The sequence below is a fragment of the Sturnira hondurensis genome, unplaced genomic scaffold (genome assembly GCF_014824575.4).
Source record: "Sturnira hondurensis isolate 20B ecotype Veracruz unplaced genomic scaffold, ASM1482457v3 Scaffold0025598, whole genome shotgun sequence".
Classification (NCBI taxonomy): domain Eukaryota; kingdom Metazoa; phylum Chordata; class Mammalia; order Chiroptera; family Phyllostomidae; genus Sturnira; species Sturnira hondurensis.
Window position 1 is genome coordinate 2,198,001 of NW_028098229.1, and position 24,652 is coordinate 2,222,652.

The 24,652-nt window shown below is 34.3% G+C and overlaps 1 protein-coding gene across 5 annotated transcripts in view; it reads right to left on the reverse strand.

Annotated features, from left to right (window-relative positions):
* CUL2 (cullin 2) overlaps positions 1-24,652 on the reverse strand; it is a 130,845-nt gene that overhangs the window by 25,440 nt on the left and 80,753 nt on the right. For all 5 annotated transcript variants that reach the window (XM_037039884.1, XM_037039883.1, XM_037039880.1 and 2 more), the window contains 10 exons: positions 18,463-18,559; positions 18,255-18,365; positions 16,179-16,341; positions 13,324-13,448; positions 11,268-11,375; positions 8,315-8,374; positions 7,242-7,370; positions 7,047-7,133; positions 6,434-6,586; positions 6,069-6,146 (listed from right to left, as the gene is read on the reverse strand). In XM_037039884.1, coding sequence (XP_036895779.1) covers positions 6,069-6,146; positions 6,434-6,586; positions 7,047-7,133; positions 7,242-7,370; positions 8,315-8,374; positions 11,268-11,375; positions 13,324-13,448; positions 16,179-16,341; positions 18,255-18,365; positions 18,463-18,559 — 1,111 coding nt within the window. The remainder of the gene's footprint in view (positions 1-6,068; positions 6,147-6,433; positions 6,587-7,046; positions 7,134-7,241; positions 7,371-8,314; positions 8,375-11,267; positions 11,376-13,323; positions 13,449-16,178; positions 16,342-18,254; positions 18,366-18,462; positions 18,560-24,652) is intronic.

Sequence of the window (24,652 nt, forward strand, 5' to 3'; positions counted from 1 at the left end):
ACTTTTTAAGCATGTCTTCTGTCCAAGAGTGCAGAATTCTTGTCTATGAGCAAGTCCACCAATCCCTTTGCATGATAAATAGAGAATGAGTGGCACCTGAAATACTTAAGTTTTTCTTCCTGGTTCTAAAGTAGATAAAGAGAAAATTTAACAATATGTCACAAAAGGATCCCAGTAGTATGCTTTAACTAATTAACAATCTCCAAGGGTATCAGTAAAATCCAATTAATACTATACAACTCATAATTATGAAACATTTATAATAAATTTGTGGACAAAAGCAAAATAAAACATTTCTAAAACTGAGAAAACCAACATGTAAAAAAGGCTCTTTAGACACTGTTTAAAGCAAAACTAGATTTAAAATATATATTCAAAGATCTGAAGGCACATTTTACCCCCTTTTTCTCCTAGCAACTGGTACTACCAGTAAAGTTTTATTGATGATATCTATATACCAAAAACACTCCCAAAGCACCCTATTCCTTTATCCTGAAATTTAAAATCTGGTTAGCCAGTAATAACAAAACAATTTAGTTTCAAATGAGAATATTATAGATTTATCTGGTAATAGAAAGGCTATAAAACCTTGCTTAACTGTATCATTGATCATTTTCAAATGATTTCTTAATTAGTAAGAAATATACCTTGACGAAACTTCAGCATGTTTCACATTTCACTTGACAGCATAATTAGAACACAAAAGGCCTTAAAAATAAGTCATTCATATTCAATGAGTTTATTCATATCTAATCAAGAGCTGCACTAATACCCAACTTTATATTTCTTTAATATCATTATTATTATTCAGGTTTGTGCATCAGGGAGACAAAAGAAATAAAAGAAAATTTATGGATCTAATATGCAAAATAAGTCACTTTTAATTAAAGCTTAATTTCCATAGTTTTCAGATACATATGTGTAAAATAATTTTTGATGAACAACTACATTTAAGATAAAAATATAACAATCATTAAAATGAATTAATTTGCATGTGAAAAATGTATACTACTAAGTAAACACAGATGGATTTTCATTCTTATGTAACTGAAAACTTCAATTAGCAAAAAAATATGAGGACAAACTCCCTCTACTAGTAATTTAAAAAATCCAAATGAAGAAAAAAGTATTGTTAGAAGTACAATTTTATAGTAGGAAGGAAACCTACTTCCTATTCGTAAATAAGGAAATTGAAACCTGATGAGGGTCACACATTCATAAAGTTTACAGTATTAAAAAAGTATTAATTTCCCTAAAATTTCTCAAACAAGCAGCATCTGGCCTTGGTGTACCCCCTCCTTCTTGCTAAGTAGCCCCAGGCCCAGCAACAGTACTAGCGGGCCTTGGTTTGCAACTTGGCCACTCCTGGGTATCTCTAAGCCCAGCACAAGTAGCAGCCATCTGCAGATTTTGTTGCTCATGCCAAGTGACTCCTAGAGCACAACACAGATGAAAGTTGATACTGGCCTGTACTTCACATGAGGCCCAAGAGCCAGGGGGCCTTGTAGAAAGCTTCAGACCATGTCAAAACACCACCCAATCACCTTCACAAGTGACACACTCAAGGGGTAGACTCAGTGGGTACCAGAACTCTTCTAGATTAAGTCCTGCTCTGCGGGGTAGGCACCTGCACAGCTGATTGTTCACTCCAGCAGTCACACCCAATCTTTACAGTTGATAGGCCTGAGGGTAAATCCCTCCCACTGACATGACAACATAAACCCAGGTTCAACTACAGGAAGAGGGAGTACACAGCCCATGGTGGAGGCTGCACCTGAAGTGTCCAGCTGGGGTGAATGGGGAGGCTGTGCCACTGGACCCTACAGGACACCTACTACATAAAGCCCCTCTACCAAGCCTGGGAGAGGTAACAGTTCTACCTAATACACAGGAACAAACACAGGGAGGCTGCCAAAATGAGGAGACAAAGAAACATGTCCCAAATGAAAGAACAGAACAAAGCTCTAAAAAAACAACTAATCAAAATGGAGACTAGCAATCTACCAGAGCCAAATGGAAAAGATTGGTAATAAGGATGATCAATGAACTCAGGGGAAGAGTAGATGAACTTAGTGAGAACTTCAACAAAGAAATAAAAAACACAAAAACAGAATTAGAAAACATAAAAAACAACCACTGAGCCCTGACTGGTGTAGCTCAGTGGATTGAGCGCGGGCCTGCAAACCAGACGATCGTGGTTCGATTCCCAGTCAGGGCACATTCCTGGGTTGCAGGCCAGTTCCCAGCAAGGGATGCACAAGAAGCAACTATACATTGATGTTTCTCTTCCTCTCTCCTTCCCTTCCCCTCTAAAAGATAAATAAATAAAATATTTTTTAAAAAAAAGAACCACTGAGAAAAAAAATACATTAACTGAAATGAAGAATATATTACAGGGAATTAATAGTGGAGTAGATAAAGCAGAGGATCAAATCAGAGATTTAGAAGCTAAGGAAGGATAAAAAACAGATAAAGAGCCTCAGACAAGAACAAGCTAAAATAGTTCATGACCATCAAACCAGTATCACATGAAATGTTTACAGGTCTTTGTTAAAAAGACAAAAACCAAAAAGATGAAAGATGTCAGCAATAAAATGGTGATACAGGGTGGGACAAAAGTTGGTTTACAGGTGTTATTCCTGTATTATTTGTTAATTATTGTATTATTTTCTGTGTTAACAACTATAAATCTATTTTTGCCCCTCCCTTAAATATATGTCAACAATTCAATTTTTTAAAAATAAGGTAAAGTAAAACAAAAACAGAATCATAGACATAGAGAGCATTTGCCAGATAGGAGGGGGGTGATAGGCTGGGTCTTAACAATGAAGGGACTAAGTGAAAATCCCGTTGGTAGTTACGGAACAGTCCTAGGGATATAAACTACAGCATAGGGAATATAGTCAATAATATTATAACTGTGTGTTATCAGATGGATATGATATTTATCAGATGTCATTTATTAAGTTATGTCTAATTACTGGGTTGTACACCTAAAAGGTAATGTACTACTCTGTATCAACTGTATGTCAACTGTAATTGAAAAATAAAAATATTTCTTCCAAAAAATAAAAAATTACTATTGGAAAATAATTGTTGCAAGGAAAGAGAAAAGAACAACATAAAGTTAGAAGGAAAATACTTCTGCCATCCCCCATTCGGCCTTAATTGCAATTGGAAAAGCAGGCTCCTAAGAAGAAATGTTTAAAACTGTCAGTTTCTCTTGCCTGACCACAAATATAGCAAAATGCTTTATGTGGCTACCCAATCCCTTGCTCTTACTTGCATCTATCCTTTCAGCAAAATTCATACTAATCTGGGCTCATAATCTGCCCATCCAAATGAATACTCTTCTTCACACAGTTTCTATGGCTTGTACTTGAATGACTTTTCTAAGAAGATGCAAAAAGCCCCAAATCATATTCCTATTCTGAAAATCCACCTAATGCCTGGTATTCTGAAATACATCTGGCTGCTTAGTATAGTATACTAAAGTATATACTTTAGTATGTACTACATATATAGTATACTATATATAGTATATATGTAGTCATATACTAAAGTATATAGTATATAAAGTATACTATATATACTACAATACTATATACTATATACTTTATACTATATACTTTAGTATATGACTACATATACTAAAGTATATAAAATATACTATAGTATACTTTTAGTATATATACTATAGTATATATAGTATATACTATACTATATATATAGTACCGTACCCTGCTATTACCACTACTATTTAACTAATACTATCAGATAGTACTAGTTGTTAGTATTATCTAATTATTAGTACTAATAATTAGTTATTACTTGTACTATCAGATACCATTCATAGAGTGCTTACTATATAGCAGGCCAAGTACTTTAGTGCTTTACATGATTTCATTCCATCTTCCTATCAACATTCTGAGGTAGTACTATTATCAGTTAAAAAAAATTAAAAAGTTAACTGCTCAGCCCTGGCCCATCTGGCTCAGTTGATTGGAGCTTAATCCCATAGACTGTAGAGTCATGGGTTTGATTCTTGGTCAGGGCGCCTGGCTAAACTGTGTGTTCAGTCCCTGGTCAGGGCACATACAAGAGGCTACCAATAGATGTTTCTTTTTCAAATTGATGTTTCTCTCCCTTTCTTTCTCCCTACCTTTCTTTCTCCCTACCTTTCCTTCTCTCTAAAATCAATAAGCATGTCCTCAGGTGAGAATTTAAAAAAATTTTAATTGCCCAAATTCACAGATTATAGTAAATGGGGTAATAAATATTTGAAACTAGGAATTATGATTCCAAAGGCTAATACTCTGGTTTCTCTTCAGATCGTATACATCTTTCACCTTTTACCAAAAACCACATTGTTATTTTATACATAATCCTTATCTTGAAAGAAACAAAAATAATACACTTACTATAAAAAATAATTCAAACTACCCATTGTTGAATATCTCTAGGAAATAGTATAGTCAAATACCATTTTTATTTTAAGTTTCGTAAATGTATATATAACTCACTGGTTCACAGCCTAACGTCACTTCCATACCAGAAGTTTTTAAAAGATAATGAAGATTTCTCTAGACAGAAAATGCTACCCACACTTCTATCCAATCATGAAATAAGAAGCATCTTTTAGTGGGTTAGAGAATTGAAAAAGGTCATTTTTTTGAAAAATAAAAACATGTCCAGTCAAAAACTTGTACATGAATGTTCAGAGCAGCATTACTCATATACTACAAAGGTAGAAACAACCCAAATGTCCATCGACTAATGAAAAGATAAATAAAATGTGGTATATCCATACATGGAATATTATTTCCAGTTAAAAGGCACTAAAAAAGGAATGGACTACCAGCACATGCTACAACATGGATGAACATTATGCTAAGTGAATGAAGGCAGTTACCAAGGACCACATATGATATGACTCTATAAGAGATGTCCAGAATAAACAAATCTGCAGATTGGCTAGGGCTGGGAGAAGGGAAGGAGGGAAAGTTGGGGGAAAATAGGGAGTACAGCCAATGCATAGGGGATTGCTTTTGGAGTAATTTGGGGGTAATAAAACTGTTCTACAATTAGTTGCGGTGATGATGGTTGCATAACTCTGTGAATATACTAAAAATCTCTGAAACTGTAGAGTTTAAATGAGTGAATCAAGAGTATTATGGTTTGAATGTTTGTCTCCCCCCAAATTCATGTTGAACTCCTAAAGCATAATGTGATGGTATTAGGAAGTAGAGCCTTTGGAAGGTAACTAGGTCATGAGGCTGGAGCCCTCATGAATGGCACTGGTATCCTCATAAAAGGGACCCTGAGAGCTCCCTAGGCCCTTCTTATAGTAAGTCTACAACCTGAGAAGGGCCCTGTTACATGGGACCCTGATCTTGGACTTCCATCCTCCAGAGCTGTGAGAAATAAAATTTCTGTTGTTTGTAAGCTATGCAGTCTGTGGTATTTTGTTATAGCAGCCTGAATAGACTAAGACAATATGGTATATGAATTATATCCCCTTAAAGTTGTTAAAGATACAGTAATCTCTTCAAAAGCTTTTGGTAAACATTCTAAGGTTTTCTATTCCAATTTTTACTTGAATTTTCCTATTTAAATCCATTTTCCTACATTATTTCATATCCCACATATATTTATCTAACTTGTAGCCCAGAAATAAATGTAACTACTACAAGGGATAAATGAGGTATAAAAATGGCTCAAAATTCAAATAAAAAATTAGAAAATGACTGTAGAGAATTAGGTTCTAAATTTGGTTCTAATGTCAAAATTTTTTGTAATTTAAAACTAGTAAGAGTAGATAATAGATGTAACTTAGAGTAAGAGACATGCCTTGACAAAAAACTCTATGACAACCTTAGTGTTTGAGTTTTAATGTTACTGACTATAATACTTTACATTCTTCCTACAAGGTAGATTAACTATAATTTGTGAATATATTTTCATATCACACAAGCTGTTAAGATTTTGGAAAAACATTTAAAGTGATATAACATGGAGATAATTATTAAAATTCCTTAGTTCTTCTAATATATATCCTGAAAACTTACCATCTGTACACTTTTTTCCAATTCCTGGGGAATTGCAAACGTAGATGAAGGAGCCTGAGTAAGGGGCCATGCGCCAGCCTAGAAGAAAAAAGTAAAATAAAAAAGTTACATAGATAAACACCTAACTTGAAAGTAAATATTTATAAAATAATTTAAACAACTAAAGCACTTCTTTTTTCCCTTCCTCAAAATGTTGATAAAATTCATCAGGATTACTATCATGACACATTCCATTCCAAATCAATATAACATTAGAAGCTAGAATCCACTGATCGAAAGAAATGTAATCAGCCACTCATTTGTTAATCCTCTTTATCAAACTATCTGAAATTAGCAAATACCTACAATAAAACACATATTCATACCTGTAGAACATATATTTGAAAACTAATTCCCAAATCTATTACTGTGTCTTGATTTTTGATAAAATTGTTGAACTTATTGTTGAGATCAGCACTGACGCTCATATCTGTATACATCCGATGTAGCTTGCTGGTAAACTCATAACCACATGCTTGCTGTAAAGACAGTTTTAGAAAATATATGATTTAAAAAGAAAAATAATAAAACATATTACTGTTGCTAGGTCTATGGTCAAGGATCTGCCATTGAATTACTCAATGTAAATATCAATTAGCTATTACTTATTTCATCAATGTGTAAGCTAAAATGATTCAAAAATAAACTAAAATTCAACTGCATTATGAAACTTGTACTTAAAGGAATATTTCACTTACAAGTAATATAAATCTTTTGTTAACATTGTTTATCTTGTAGATAACTCCTTATCAATATATATAGAGAGATCTATCCTTTAATACATTATTTGCATATCCCACCATATGAATGTACCATTAGGCATTTAACCAGTCACCTATGGATGCATTATTTCCTGTTATTATATATAATGCTGCAATGAACATCTATGTGCTAGGTGAATAATTTCTAGGACATGATGAGATCAAAGGCATACATTACCTTTAACTTATTGATCATGGCTTCTTCAGAATCCATAGACATAGATAACCCGTGAATTAAACGTTTTGCCAGCATTCTTGCGTAGAACTATATTTTAAAAAAATTTCTAAAGATTACTTCCTTTCTGATGACTTAAGGGTAAAAAATAAATCAATTCTGACTAGAAAAAATAAAACTTCTCTATTTCCATCTTACCTTTTGAAAAACATCCTTATCATCAATATATTTGAAAACAGTAATGAAGCTGGTGAGTTTGTCTTCCACTTCATTCTCAGTCATCCCCTTCGCTGATTTCTTTAGTAAATTGTCACAGTACTTAGCAAGCTCAAATAGAAATTGACAGTGAATATTATAAAAAGCCCTTCTACACATATCATGCCTCAAAAGAGGCAAAATGACAATTCAAAATATCAGTGGACAGGGTCTCTGACATCCTAAAGCCTATCTTTCAAAAATTATGAACACGCACTAAAGAGCTTAAAACATGTCATAAGGCAAATTTTTAAAAAAATTATAAACAAGTAAAAACACCTAACCAATACTCAGTGAACAATAAAACACTGATATAAGTAACAGAAGTTTCAAAAGAGCACCTAGAAGACTCTCACATAGCTCTATAATTTTTTACAGTAAGCAAGTGCATTTCTGAACTTTTACAACCTTAAAATTAAATTTCCTCTAATGATTATAAAAAGTTAGTCATCAAATTTCTTTTCAATTTCACGTAAAATAAAATATCTCTGAGAAGTAATGCAAATAATTTCAAACCAGTCGTTCTTTAAAACTGAAACTTTATAAAATGGAGTCTTTTCTCCTTCAGTTATTTTTTCAAAGATTTTATCTATTTTTAAAGAGAGAGGAGAGAAGAGAGAAAGAAAGGGAGAGACCATCAATGTGTGGTTGCAGCTCATGCACCCCTTACTGGGGATTTGGCCCGCAATGCTTAGGCAATGCGCCCTACCTAGACTGGGAGTTGAACCAGGGACTGTATATTGTTTACAGGCTGGCTGGCACTCAATCCACTGAGCTATACCTGCCAGGGCTCCTTCAATTATTTCTTAAGAAAAGACTATAGTATATAAAGTCTACTGCATTTTTTAAATAAATGCCAAATATATATAATGTAAGTATTTTTAAAATAATTTAGTTTCATGCGCTTTTTTTCGGAAAAATGCTACAAAAACCAAATTAATTTGACATTCTCCTCAGTTTTCTTTTTCTAATACTGATGTTTTATAAGATTATTTCTAAGCAATCATCATACTTACCAATTCAGGAGCTTTGCAAACAGACTTGGGTTCTCTGTAATTTACAACTGATGTAAGAGCCTAAAGAGAAAACAGACCAGCAATTAGGCACCACTAATAGGGTATAATCTGCACATCCATAAATTATTACACCACACAAAAACAGCACTTTGATGGTTGTTAATTTTATTTTAATTTCAAACACAGGGTAAATGCCTCTAACTATATGCCTCATGATAATTGTAGAACAATTACATATCCTGTTCCTACAGAAAGCTATTCTTTATAGCTCATTACTGATATCTGAACACAGATAAGATTACACTTTCAAACATCTTATAACCATGTACACAAATTTCCTTTAAAGCATACTGAAATTCAAGTTTGTAAGGTATATTTATTTTTCTTTCAAATATATAGCCTACACATTATATTCAAAGAAAAAAATCAGCACTAAAAAGTTAAAATTAGCCCTGGCTGGTGTAGCTCAGTGGATTGAGCGCGGGCCTGCGAACCACACAATCGCGGTTCGATTCCCAGTCAGGGCACATGCCTGGGCTACAGGCCAGTTCCTAGCAGGGGACTCACGAGAGGCAACCATACATTGATGTTTCTCTCCTTCTCTCCTTCCCTTCCCCTCTAAAGATAAATAAATAAAATCTTTAAAAAAAATTAAAATTATACATGTATTTCAGAACATGAGTTTATTAACAATTCAATTCCTATTACATAGCATAATCATGGAAAATTCAATTCCCATATAATTCGAACATTCAATTTAACTATTCAGTTATTATTATTTTGATTTTCACACTGAAATTAAAGTTAATCTCCATGCCAGTATCAAAAATCTCATAATTAGAAGCCCCAATCCTGAAACGACCTTGAAGAATGACTAAATAAAGAGAGTTAACAATTAGTCCTTGAACAACATGGGTTTGAATTGCACAGGTTTACTTATATACCTAGATTTTTATCTATAAATACTGTAAATGTAGTTTCTCTTCCTTAAGATTTTCTTAATAACATTTTCTATTCTCTAGGTTACTTTATTGTGAGAACATAGTGTACAAAGTCTGTCCAGAAAGTACCCAGCCATGTACTATGAGACATTCATTAAAGATACAAGAAACATTGTATATAGGACAATGACACCTCAGTCCCCTTTAAAGTAGGCACCTTGAGACCTCACAGAGTTCTTCCAGCATTTCTTCCACTGTTCAAAACACTCTGCAAAAATCCTTTTTTGGAATAGCTATCAGCTGCCTCCTCATATTTTCCTGAATCTCATCAATGGTCTGAAATCTCTTTCCTTTCAAAGGTGACTTTAGTTTGGGGAAAAGCAGGAAATCGTAGGGCCCCAAATAAGCGCTGTAGTGGGCACTGAGTCACCTCGGTAACTGATGTTTCACCAAAAAACTCTACATGAGATGTGACTCATAAACAGGTGCATTGTCACAATGGAGCTAACAATCCCCAGTTGCCCATACCTGTGACTTTTTTATCTTAGCGCATCTCTCAACCAACAAAGAACATTGAAGTAGTACTCATTAATTGTTTAGCCTAGAGAAATGTACTAATGCTGGACAACACCCTCCCAATCAAAAAACACTGTTAAATGGTCTTTATCTTGCTGTGACTGTTTTGCCTTCTCTGGGCAGGAAGAACCAGGTGACTTCCATTGGGATGACTGGGTCTTGATCTCCAGATCATAGCTGTAAGCCTATGATTTACCTTCTTGAGGAAATGTGGTTCATTGGTTGTGGTTTGAATCAAGTCATTAACAACAGCAGCACAATGTTCCTTCTGCTCTGGTAGTAGAAGCCCCAGAACTAATTTTGCCATGACATGTTTCATAAGATGCTGCATCAAAATCTTGGACACAGTAGTTTTTGGAATCCCCAGATCAGCTTCTAGTTGTCTGTCAGTCTCTGACCTTTGATGATTGCAGCCTGTACACATTCAACATTCTCAGGTGTTCTGCTTGTCACAGGCCTTCCAGAACATGGATCACTTTCAACAGATTCTCAACCATCTTTGAGGCATTTGTGCCTAATTTTTATTTGTACTGCACACATTGTCTCGTCCCCAAAAGCCTTCTGAATCATCTGAACAGTTTCTGCAGAGGAATGTCCAAGCTTAATGCAAAAATTTGAAGCAGATTCATTGCTCTACTCGCTTATTTTGGATGCAACGACCACACATTACACTTGTTCACTCAACACCACTCACTAGTACAGTGAAGTCGTCACTGCTCAAGCATGCATATTCAGTCTACTTTCCTTAGCTGCCAGGTTATATCAATGTCACACAAACCATTCTCATTATACTAACAATGGCTGGACGTTTTCTGGACAGTCCTTGTATAGCAAACATACAGAATACATGTTAATGGACTATGTTATCAGTAAGGCTTCTGGTAATATCAGTAGGCTATTAACTGTGAAGTTTTGTACATGTGACAAAAGTTTTAAGTGGATTTTTGACTACAGGGTATCAGCACCCCATCCCCTGCATTGTTCCAGGGTCAACTATATACAGACATTCCTCAACTCAGAATGCTTTTTATAATTTTGTTGATTTTACAAAGGTGAGAAAGCAATATGTATTCAACAAAAATTTTAACTGGCGTTTTAAATTTTGATCTATTCTGAGACTGGTGATATGTGATACAATGTTCTCTAATGACGCTGGGCAGTGGCAGTGAGGCACAGCTCTCAGTCAACGGTATGATCACAATGGTAAACAACTGATACTCTACAAGTGTATTTATTGTCACATGATTTTGCCCTGTGATAGCAAATGTTAAGTGTTCTGAGCATGTTTAAGGCAGGCTCAGCTAAGCTATGATGTTTGGTAGGTATATTAAATGAATTTTTGACTTATGGAATTTTCAGCTTACAGGGGGTTTACCAGGGAATAACCCCATCATATGTTGAGAAGCATCTGTAGATACAGATATTATTAAAGTTACCTTATCCAAAGCACTCATGAAGTGCTGATCGCCATTCAAAACGGTGTTGATAAGTTGAACAAATTTACCATGTACTTCCAAAACTGACTCCACAAATAGTGTTGGCATCTAGAAATATAAAAGACAAAGTACAAAAATATACTTTAAGAAGTTTCAAGGATATAATTAGGCTTATTAGAGCCATTTAATTAAGAGTAAAGTTTTCCCCATGCAAATTAATGTTACACATGCACATCCTCAAAAAAAATTTTAGCTAAATTGTCTTAAAATCTAAAACTCTGATGTCGAAATTACTTAATCATTCAACACCAGAAATATTAAAGCTCAAGTTTCTTTGCCAAAAGAACCCACTAAAAACACACTTCTCTCTGGTGCTAGAATACTGTATCTTAAGGGTAACAAGATACACTCTCTGAACCACCAAGCCAGGCCTATCACTTTCACAGAGGATTATATAAACAAAAACTGCCTTCAAAGCCACTGAAGGCTAAGAGAGAGAGCAGAGTTCAAAAGCCAGTATCTGTGAAAATTGAGGCTGGGCAATTCCCCACACCTCGGAGGAAAGAAATACTTAGTTGAACAAATGTTTCTACTATAATGGGGACAAAGTGTGTACCTAGTCCCAGCTGGGTAGTTCAGCTGGTTAGAGCATCATCCCCATATGCCAAAGTTGCGAGTTTGATCTCTAGTTAAGGAACAAACAAGAAGCAACTAATGAATGCATAAGTAAATGCAATAACAAATCAATGTTATTGTCATATAACAAAACAATGTTATTGTTATTGTCTTTCTGTCTAAAAAAATCAATTTAAAAGAAAAGTTAGTACCTAAGACTTAAGTCAGCTAAAATTATTTGAGTTTATTACAAATGCATTCTCTTGTATTTCTAGCTCCTTGTCCTTGACATCAAACTCTATGCCTCTATGCCTAATGTCATTTAATAACCCAAATCTATAAAGAAAATAACATAAATAAACCTAATAACAGACCAATAAACATAAAAATATAAACTAACCATTTTTTTAAATAGAAAACTTATGTAATGACATAAAATCTAAGGTTTGCCAAAGACAAATAAATCTACAACTAAAGTGATGAGCATATATTAAATGCTCCTGAATAATGTTGTCTATTCATAAATTACTGCATTTCAGATGACAAGTAAATAACTCTACCTAGGAAAGAGAACTAATATTTTATGTCACGTCTACATCTTTTTGCATCAGTTCAATGTATAATTCTAATACAAATATCACTAGTAAAAACAGGTAGTCCAATCAGTTTTGATGACAGAAATATACTAATAGGAAAGATGCCTTGTTGTACATAGGCATTTGATTGTCAGAGAACTCTTAAGAAAGATGGCTATTAGGAACATGATGGTCACTGCTGAGTATTTTGGGTAGAAAGCATGTATTTAGAGGTGATTGTTTTAATCTAAATTTGCTTCATGGGCTACCAAATTCAGAGCATATATAAAGAAACCAAACTGTGAGTTCTCTGTATTATCATTGATTAATTCCATTATTTCTACAACTAACTACTAGTGCCAGTTACATAGAAATACTAAAATATTAAAAAATAGCAGATATTGCCCTGGCTGGTGTGGCTCAGTGGATTGAGCACAGGCCTGCAAACCACATGATCGAGGTTTGATTCCTGGTCAGGGCACATGCCTGGGTTGCAGGCCAGCTGCCAGTGGGGGACTCACAAGAGGCAACCGTACATTCATATTTCTCTCCCTCTCTCCTTCCCTTCCCCTCTAAGGATAAATAAATAAAATCTTTAAAAAAATAGCAGATATTTTTCTATGAGGTTAATTAACAATTGCTAAATGAACATCAGAGTAACTAAGAAGTTTACCTCATTCAATGATTTTCTGATAATTCCAAAATGTGTCCCATAAACTCTAGGCTTGAAACATTTCAATAAAGATACTTCATTTATTGGCACAGAAAAACTTTTACTTCTCTAAGACAGTAAAGTAAAAACAAAAAACCTAACACCATGATAATCTGATTAAGAGAAAATTTTTCCAGTTCCTTATGTAACTCACATTTTCCTGAGTAAGATTACTGGTTGCTCTAAGGCCCTCATCATGAACATGATTTTGCAGCTCCTGTATCATATGAGGTAAACCAGTGGACACAGCACGGAGTAAAACATACATATTTGCCATGTCTAAGGGGAAAAATTTGATTATTAGATTTCCAAATATTTTAATATATTAGGTAATACATGGTTCAAAATACAGAGTCCCCCACACCTGCCTCCCAACCACCCAGTCATCCTCCCCACAGAAATATTGTGGTTAGTATCTTTTCAAAGCTCTGTCATGCACATTCAGGCAAATCCACATAGTCTTCCTTCTGCCCCTTTTTATAAAATAGTGTAGTATATTTTATGTATTATTTGCAACTACAGAAAACAACACTTTCACTTAAAGATCTTTTTGCATCAATACACAGAGCATTTCTTCATATTTTACAGCTGTACAGCACTCCATTATATATTATAATTACTTAACAAGTGATAGAAATTTGGCTGTTTCCAATCCTTTTATATTACAATGTTATAATTAATACTCCTGCATACAGACAAGAATATCTAAAGTACAAACCTCTCGAAGTAGGATTGCGGTGTCAAAGCTTAATCTTCTAGAAGGATACTTCTAAACAGAGCTCCCAAAAGCATGGAGCTAACTCCCTCACAAACAATGTGTTATCAAACATTTTGATCTTTGCTACCGAGAGGTGAAAAATGATGTAAAGTTGGTGTAAAGTTTTTTTTTATTTTTATTAAAGTATACATATAGAAAAACATGTAAACCAAAAGTGCATATCTCAATTAATTATCACAAGTGGATATACACCCTCCCTCTCATGTAATTACCACCCAGGTTAAAAAACAGACATTACCTACACCTAGAAGTCCCCTTCACACCCCTTCCCAATCACTACTCCTATTGCTCTTCTGCAAAGGTAATCACTGTTATAAGTACTAAACCACAGATTAGTTTTGCCTATTTTGAACTATTTATAAAAGTAGAATCATACAATTCTTTCATGTTTAGTTTCTTTTACTCAACATGTTTATAGGTTCATATATGTATGATGTGTGCAGATATAATTTGTTTCTTTTCATTCTTCTATTCTATTCCATTGTATGAATTTACTATATTTTACCCATTCTACCGTTATAGGACATATGAGCTGTTTCCAGTTTGGGGCTATTACAAATAATGCTGCTATGAACATTTTTGTACATACATGCATGCTCTTTTGGCAGAAGTTATATATATGGGAGAGGAATGGCTAGATCACAATAACATGCATACATTCAGCTTTAGTAGTTAATGTCAGTTTTTCAAAGCCCATTATATAACAAGTTCCCCCTACTCCACACACTTCCCAACATTTATTATTTTTAGTCTTTAAAATTTTATTTAAGTATTGATATCTTAGTATGGTTTTAAGTTGCACTCCCCTATTTTAATGAGATAAAAATGCCTTTTTTAATGCCTTTTTATGTTTATTGGCCATTTAGATATTCTCTACTCCTCTGTGCCTATTCAAATTTTTTGACCATTTTATATTTGGACATGAATGTTTTTTAGTCACTGCAAATATATTTCTACCCTATAACTACCTTTTGATGATCCAAAGTTCTTAATTTTAATGCAGTCATTTGATGAGTTTTTTCTTTGTGGTTAGTGCTTTTGTGTCTTATTTAAAATATCTTTTTCTACTTCAAGGTCATGAAGTTATTTTCCAATATCACTTCCTAAAATTATCATTGTTTTACATTTAGATCAAAAGCCTACAATGACTTGACCAATTCTGAATATAGTATCTGAGGGAGAGATTAAATTTCACTTTTTTCCAAATGACTATCCAGTGGACTGAGCAGTATTTGTTGAAAAGACTATCGTCTTTCATCCACTCCTCTGCAGTGTCCCTTTTGTCCTAAGTATCTAGTATGCATGGGTTATTTCTGAGCATTTTATTCCACTGGTCTATTTGTTTATCCTCATTGTCTTAATTACTGTGGTTTTATGATAAGTCATTCTATCCTGCAAAGTCTTTGCATCATAGTCATCAACACTGTCTTGACTGTTCTTAGTCTAAAAGTGTAATTCAGAATAAAAAAAACAATTTTGGTTTTGCGTATATTTCCCTGGATATATACAACAGTCTTACTTTCAACAATGTTTAATTTGCAGTATAAGGCTGGCACATATTTTATTAGGCTTATTCCCTGCTATCTGAAAATTCTTAATACTATTATCTTTTTCTAAAAAATTCCATTTTTTCACTGCATATGGCTAGCATCTCATTGGTATTTTTATTTTGTACTGCACCTATTCTGAGAGAGATTGTGCATCTTCATATATTTAATATTTACCTATATTTCCTTTCCATATTCTTTGCCTTTTTCCTACTACTTATTAGAATTTTTAATGTATTAAAGAAATTAGCCTTTGTGATTCATAAAAATGTGCAATATTTTCCTACAGTCTTTTTTTGAGTTTAGAATACACTTTGAGTATATATTTCTCTAAAACTGTATTTTTAATAGATTATTAATAAAGCACTTCAAATATTTTAGAGAGTGTGACTAAAATATACTTGAAATCTAAGGTAACTTGAAGACTACATAAAAAGTGGTTTGCCGGGGCTGGTGTAGCTCAGTAGGTTGAGCACGGGCCTGTGAACCAGATAATCATGGTTCAATTCCTAGTCAAGGCACATTCCTGGGTTGCAGGCCAGTTCCTAGCAGGTGCCAGTTCCCAGCAGGGGATGCACAAGAAGCTTCCTCTCTCCTTCCCTTCCCCCCTAAAGATAAATGAATAAAATATTTTTTTAAAAGTGGATTATAGTTTAATTTTCATTTACATTTTGAATTACTTACCATTTTTTTTCTCTTGTCGAATGATATTATGACATTCTGCATGTAAGAACTGCAAGTGGTCTGCTACCATTCGTTGCTGACATTCATGAATCACTTTAGTATATGAACTTGGGTGCAAGTATTTTCGACATCGAATTTCTTCATCTTTTAATCTACCTAGAACCTTTAGTAATATAGTTATAGTCATAAACTACTATGAGAAAAAACTGTAATATCAGCAAATAACTTAGGTAGCCTGATTTTAATGGCTCAATTAAACATGGCCAGGGAACCAATAAGCATTACATAACAAATTTAAACCCACACTTCATAAATCATTTCAAATTTTTACTTAAGCTACTGTCACTTACATTTCACCATTAGAAATTATATTATAAAAAATTTCTAATGGCCTTCCTTTTAACAGTTTGAGATATAATGCACATATCATACAATTCACCCATTTAAAGCATACAATTCAATAGTTTTTGGTATATTATACATTATTAGTGTTTTTAAAATGGTGATAAATACATAACAAAATTTGTCATTTTAACCATTTTTAAATGCATAATTCACTGGTATTAATTATATTCACAACGTACAACTGTACTTCCAAAACTTTTTCATCATACCAAATAAAAAAAACTATGTAAACATTAAGCAATAACTCCCTATCCTCCCTTCCCAGTAACTTCCGATCTACTTATGTAAGAATTGCCTATTGTAGATATTTCATGTAAGTGGAACCATGTAATATTTTTGCCAATGGCCTCTTTTTGAGAGTCAGATATGATAAGGAGTAGATGCTTCAGTTATCACTTTGAGCACTTTTCATGACTGAATCTAAATCCTTTAACAAGTGTCTCAGATTCAAAAAAGAGATAAGAGCTAAGAATCACTGATTTAGTGTAACCGGCACTTAATAGATGAAGGAAAATGTCCTAGTTGACTTACTCACGGTCCCAGAGCTAATGAGTAAAAACAGCAGGAAGAAAAATAGCTCAGACTTCTAGGCCTGGGCTTTATGAAATACATTAATAGTTTATCAGAAAATAATGATATTTCTTGTCCTATGTTCCATGGAGACACAGTATAGCTATTCTCCTTACATTTTATCTTTCTTAGCTAAACTAGCTAACAATATCATCCTATAATAAAATGCTCGAGCCCTAGCTAGTGTGGCTTAGTGGATTCAGCACTGGCCTATGAAATGAAATGTCACCAGGCAGGGCACATGCCTGGATTGCAGGCCAAGTTGCTGGTTGGGGGTGCGTGAGAGGCAACTGGTCAATGTCTCTTACACAGCAATGTTTCTCTCCCTCTGTCTCCTTTCCCTTCTTTCTAAAAATAAATAATATCTTTTTAAAAAATGCTTGAAAATGGGGACAATTGTAATTGAACAACAGTAAGAAAAAGCAATAAAGATCTCGAAGAAACAAAAAGCTTGAAATCCAACACTACAGATGAAAATAACTTCATTAAAATTTCTAACATATCTTGTAAGATTACTGAATTTATACCATGACTGTTCTTTTACTGAGAAAATACACAAATTTTAAATATGGTAATCAGTATGTATTGATTTAATGATTAATTCAAATTTCTTATGGTGAAATTAAAATTTTTCTCAGTATTCCAAAAATCTAAGAGACAAAAAGAGTGACTTATCTAAGTATCTACAGAAGTATTATAGTTTTCCTTATTTTTCTTCCATGTTAAAGGAAGAAAGATAAAAACCTAAACACCTACAGTTATGTTTAGCCTACTCCCTTAAGCATACATCCATTAAGCATATAGATTATTTTGCCCAGATTGTGAATACATATTATTTTAAACACAAGCAAATCAAACAATCACGATTGATAAAAAAGCATCAACCATGATAAAAATTGGAATAGTACTTTTTCTCATGGAAAATGCTATAGCAAGAAAAATGATTTATCAATAGGTTATATACGTTAACTATATAACTCAGGATGATGACCGAACAGAAACTTTTACCACCAAAAAATATATTAACTAAGAAAACTGTTACATAAAACCACATTTAATATATAATAGATGATGTATTTAACATAAACTTTCTTTTTTTACCTTTTCCATATACTGTGAGCAGTTTGATTCTTGTAATAAATTTGAAGCTTCTTGTTTGTAATACTCTCCTGTTTCCGTCAGAAAGGGGGACTCAAAGATTTCCTGATAAAACTAAATAAATCAATTAAAATCATATTGCAGAAATTAAAACAACTAATTTAAGAAATTAAAGGTCTGATTATTCATGTTTTTAAAGGAGGCGTTTTACCTTTAAGGGGAATTTTTTCTTATACTGTTCAACATGAACAAAGGAGTTAATAACCCCATGGATTACTTTCTGGTTTGGGTCTTCTCCACCACGATCACTAAAAGAAGGTGTGACACAAAATATTCTTGAGAACACAAATTATCTATGGAAATATCCCAAAGCATGCCAAAATATGACTGCTTATTCTATTGGTCTAATCAAATTGTAAAACATTTTAAATATCAATGCATACATAATGTTTAAAAATAATCTGTTCATATAACAGCTGAATTTATTTTTGATATTTAATGTACGTATCAGATGTCATTTCAATAAATAAAAGCCTTCATTGTAAAATTAAACATATTCTGTTGATACTAAAATACTTTAATTTTAGAGTAGTTATCAGCTCATCATATTAAATTCAAGACTTTAATATTGGTGGTTAAGGATATTTGAATTTCGCCCTGGCTGGTGCAGCTCAGTTCGTTGGACCATCAGACCAAAAAGGGTCATGGGTTCAACTCCCAGGCAGGGCATGTAACCCAGCTTGCAGGTTTGATTCCTGGTCAGGGGTGCAAGCGTATGAGAAGGCAACTAATCGATGTTTCTTTCCCGACTCTCTTGCTCCCTCCCCTCTCTCCAAAATCAATAAGCATGTCCTTGGTGAGGATTAAAAACAACTGAATTTCACTTGCCCTAAACGCTAGTAGATTTGGTCTGAGAAATTCAGCCTTTGAACAATCACAAGTACGCCTATAGTAACTTGATGGTATGTGTCCCTCAGATATCACTCACTGAAATGAGTAAGAGCTGTGTTTTCTCTGTAAGAGATCTGCTAGAACTGCTTGAGTTGCTTTCCATTAGAGCACAAAGGTATTTTCTTTATTTAGAAGTGCAATGAGATGTTCTAGTATTTCTATATTCCTTTACAATTGTAAAGGGATCTAAAATCACTTCAATCGTTAATAATCAATCATGAGTGCATGATGAAGCTCCCATAAACATCCCTAAACTACAGTGTTTGGAACATTTCTAGATTGACAAACACATCCAAATTCCAGAGGCAGAAGCTCCTGTGTTCCAGATCCTTCCAGACCTCACCCTATGTACCCCTTCATCTTGCTGTCCAACTGTAGCCTTTATCATATCTTTTATAATAAACTAGTAAACATAAAAAATTTTAAAAAGTCATCTCAATTATTCATTTGACATTTGATAAGTACTACTGTGATAAGTAGTACTCCTTCTTAGTACTACTGTGATATGAATCTTAATGATTTTTAAAATGTAGGTGGTCCTGGCTGCGTAGTTCAGTTGATTAGAGTGTCATCCTGATACACCAAGGTTGAGGTTCAATCTTTGGTGAGGATACGTAAAAGAATCAACCAATGAATGCATAAATAAGTGGAGCAACAAATCAATGTCTGTCTGTCCATCTGTCTCTCCCTCCCCTTCTCTCTCTCAAATCAATAAACAAACTTCTACCAATTTTAAAAAATAATTTAAAAAATTAAAATTGTAGGTGAATATTAGCCTTTATAATTACAGAAACAGGGAAATGAAACAGAAAAAAAAGTTTGCCTAAAGCCACAGTAAAACAGTCTGGCTCTGAGCTGGGAGTTTATGACTAGTACTATGCTCACTTCAAACTATTGTACAAAGGTTTACCTTTTAACTGGCAACCTTCCACCTCACTTTAAAATGATTTTTAATGAATAATTATTTTACAAAGAGCAAGAGAAAATATAATAATATCATTCCTTAGTAAATGCTTTTTGTTCTTTGTAGTAGACTACAAAAATTTTCTAACACTTAAGGAAAGTATTGAGGCAAATACTTTTATGTATCAATGTCCTTCCCTGCCTCTGCATCCCTCTAATCCTCTTTCATTCTTCCTTTAAATTATCTGGATATACTGGGGAAAGTTTTATACATGAATTAATATGGCTACAGTAAGTCTGTCAGTCATATAATATTAGATACAAAGCCTACATTTTGATATCATTAATAAGAACAATAAGGTCACACAGTGAGCTCATTTCCTTTGCTCACCTTAGTTAGTTTCCTCTTTAGCCCAAAAAAAGTCTGGTGAAATAATGACTATCTAACTGTCTTATCTATTTAAAACACATCACTCTTTTCCCTTAACTTTGCCTAGGATCAAATGAAAATCAGCTAAGAATGAGAAGTACCTGAATGTTTGGAAAATCAGGTGATCTAAGATTCTTTTCATGACCAAATCCTATTGTCCCTGTTCATCACTGGGAAAACTTCTACTCCTACTATTCTTAGCAATCTTGACATTTGATTCTCATCACAAAAGGCACAGATAAGCTAGATTCAGATAAGTTACTGCCTAGAAAAAACACAGATATTCCTAACGCTTAATAACTAAGTTGTCCTCCCTATTAGAATAACATCTGAACTCAGAAACCCTTAGACATAAGTATTCAGTCTTTAAGATCACCACATATTTTTATAACTGCACAAAAATACTATACAAAATCAATATAAATATACTTCATTTCTATCAGGCTGACACAGATTGAAAACAAACAGTGAAATCATGCTAAATTGGTACTATACAAAAGCACTGATTAAACTGCTTATCTGAATAAACTCTAGTGTCATCTAAGACCAGTGGTCCTAAGAGATGAGCACTGAAAAAAGAATACAAAGAATTTTTAAAAATATAACTTACTTGAACATAACCGTATTATATAGAAAATACCTTATGACAATCATAATGAAATTCCCGAGCAAATAGAAAAAAAAAACTCACCTGAATAGTGGGGACTAATAGGAAAAAGACTAGCCCTTAAGACTGGGACTTTGGAGTCAGACTTTTGGGTTCAATTTCTGGCTATGTTAATAAATATACACTTCATGCAGACACTCAATCTCTTAGTACTCAGAGATTTCCTGTTCTGTAAAGTGGACATAATAAAAGTCCCTACCTCATGAGAATGTGGTAAAAATTAAGTATAAGCCAAGAAAGCACAAAGCAAAGTACCTGGTACATGAGTAAGCAATTGGAAGAAACATTAGCTAGTGCTTTAAGTACCAACAGGAACAAAATAGAGCAAAGAGACCCATAAAGCACCACCTTGATTGTGATTTTAAATCAAGGCTTTTAAAGCCAACAAAGTAGGCCTTAACTCAATATAGTAGACCAGGTTGGTGAGTGTCATTAAAAGTTAGGCTAGAGCCCTGGCTGGTGTAGCTCAGTGGATTGAACGCAGGCCTGTGAACCAGATGATCACGGTTCAATTCCCAGTCAGGGCACATGCCTGGGCTGCAGGCCAGTTCCCGGTAGGGGACTCACGAGAGGCAACCATACATTGATATTTCTCTCCTTCTCTCCTTCCTTTCCCCTCTAAAGATAAATAAATAAAATCTTTAAAAAAAAAAGTTAGGCTAGAGTTCTCAAAAGTCCTGATATCAGTATGTGACAATAGGCAAATTAATCTCTTTGTGAAACCTTCCTTTATCTCCATGCTTAAAATAAGAAGAGAGATCCAGCAAACTAAATGCAGGCTTCTGCTCCCTCCTGTATCTGAAAAATGACAGGAGGGACACTTTTTAATACTCCATGGTTGGCAGTAGCCCGTGGACTTGTAGAAAGTGAAAAAAGAAAGAAGAGGGGATAGCATAGAAAAATAAAACTAGAGACCAATATGCACAAGACAAAGAATTGCTACAAGGAGAGAGAGTAGAGGAAGGTAGGCAAGAAGTGGCGCACACTGAAATCTGGAGAGCGCACAGAGGTAAACAAAACCAGCCAGGTCATCAGGAGAACCAGCTGCTCTCTGGAGCAACAAGAGCAGCTGTCTGTGTCCTGCAAGAGCAGTAACTATGATGCCTGCAGCACACCTCTGCACCCTGAAGACTGCTGCAGCACTTATCTGAGAGCACCACCCAGATTCTCCCACTGTCATCTTGGAAAGGCATTGAGAAATCAAGATATAATAATATCAAGCACTGACTGGTACAGAAGCAGGTCTTCTCAGACTCCGCAGTGGAAGAACAGGTACTTTAGAAGGTAAACTGGCAAACATCTAAATACAGCCTCTATGACTCCAGACAAACAACTGCATATGTGCATCACAGAAGCAAGAGTTATATTATTGGAAAAGCTGGAAACAACCTAATATATATCACTAGGAGAAGCACTGAATAAAATGAGGTAGAACCATACCAAATAGTATGGAACAGTTTAAAAAGAATGAGGTACATCTCCATGTACTTACATAGGAAAGTTACCAAGATATATAATGAATAAAAAAGTACTTAATAAGTATAAATATCACTTATGATTTTCAAAAACTAGGGGAAAACCTCATATTAAAAAAGAAAACAGAGAGATCCAAGAGGGCAGCAGAGTAAATGGTTGCTACCCTAACCTCCCCCCAGGACCAAACTGGAACTACAACTAAATTATAGAAAAATCCTCCTGAATAACCAACTTAAGACTAGCTGGAGAGAAACCTTATAACCAAGGGCTTACAGAAGAAATCACATCACCTCATAAGACTGACAGGAAGTACAGAGGCACAAGAGCTCTGGCTGGGCTCCCATGGGCTGCAGCTGAAGTACTGATGGGATATTTCAGTGGTGGGGTGGGTTCCCCCTGAGAATTGTAGGATCTAAACCCCAAGCTGGGCTCTCAAGCCTAAAGCACTAGAACCCTTTCCTGGGTTCCAGGAAAGGAACTCAAGTAACATCTGGCTGTAAATAGCAGCTGAATTTCTGTCTGCCAGGGAGAGATGGTAAGAGATATAGAGAGCCTCTTAAAAGGCCAACACAAAACTTTTCTTTGCAGCCACTTACTCCAACCTCCAGTAAAAGAAGGGCAGAGTGTCACATTTACACAATGGAATACTATCCAACCACACAAAGGAATTGATTTTACCCTTTGCAACAGCAAGGATAGATGTGGAGAACATTATATTAAATAAAATAAGCCAGTCAGAGAAAAACAAATATCATATGATTTTCCTCATTTGTGCAATTTAATGAACAAAATGAACTAACAAGCAAGAGACAGACTCAGAGCAGGCTGTAAGGTCTGGGCAGGGGGTTGAGGGTAGGGATCAAGCAAAAAAAAAAATATCTCATGGACGTGGTCATGGACAACAGTGTGATGACTGCAGGACAGAGCAGGGAGGTGGGTACAGGTGGAAGAAGGTATAAGGAGAATAAACAGTAATTGGATAATCTTTTTAAAAAAGTTATGCCTCAGTAAAAGAAGGAAAAAAAACAGCATTCTGTTTTGTATTTATTTCTGCATATAGACATAAAAAATTCAACAAATAAATTAGGAAGATTTTAAAAGACAGTTAACCAAATGATAACAGATTACCTCTGTGAAAAGAAAGATTGAGGAAATGATCTGGAATATTCCAAGTTTTTCAAGAATGCATTTATCTATCATTTCTATATTTACATTTTTCATTGAGTAGCTGATACCAAGTCCAGAGAAAAAAATGTAAAAGATTAGTCTGGAACTTCCTGACATACCAGACAGTAAGAAAGCTACCACAGGTCACAGCCAAAACACTTAAGCCTTCTAACCAAAATGAGGCAACTGAAATTTTCATAAAATAATGAGTAGAAACAACCTAATAGTGCATATATTTAAATCTAAAAGCTCACCATGATATCTTGAGAAAAAGTTAATTTGTCACTTTAAGAGCATGACAACAAACCAACTCATCTTGACAGGTGAGGAAAGAAAAGTAACTAAACAACCCATTGTTTTGGGTCCTATATAAAGTTTACCACGTGATATCCAACCAGTAGGTGAGGTAAGCATCTCTTCATAAAATTATTCCAGGTAAAAAATGAAAACAAAAGGACACAATTAAAGTGACAATTTTATAAACCTCATTAGATAAAAAATTTCGGTATTTAAAATCAGAGGCTGCTTACATCAAAAAAAGTGAAAAATCAGACATATTTTTAAAAATCTATACTTTAGCCTGAGGGAACAAACCTGAGTCTGAGTAAGCTTTGAGATAAATACAGAGGGCAGGGGAACATCTTTAAATTGTACTTCATGTGTGCCATCAGTAAAATACAGACCATGGAAAAGTTATCAACAAATAAATCACAAGGGAAAAAAATGATTGGGGGGAGAATAATTAAAAGATTTAAAAGACACACAAAGGTTTTTTAAAGATGGACAAAAGACTAAACCATCAAGTCT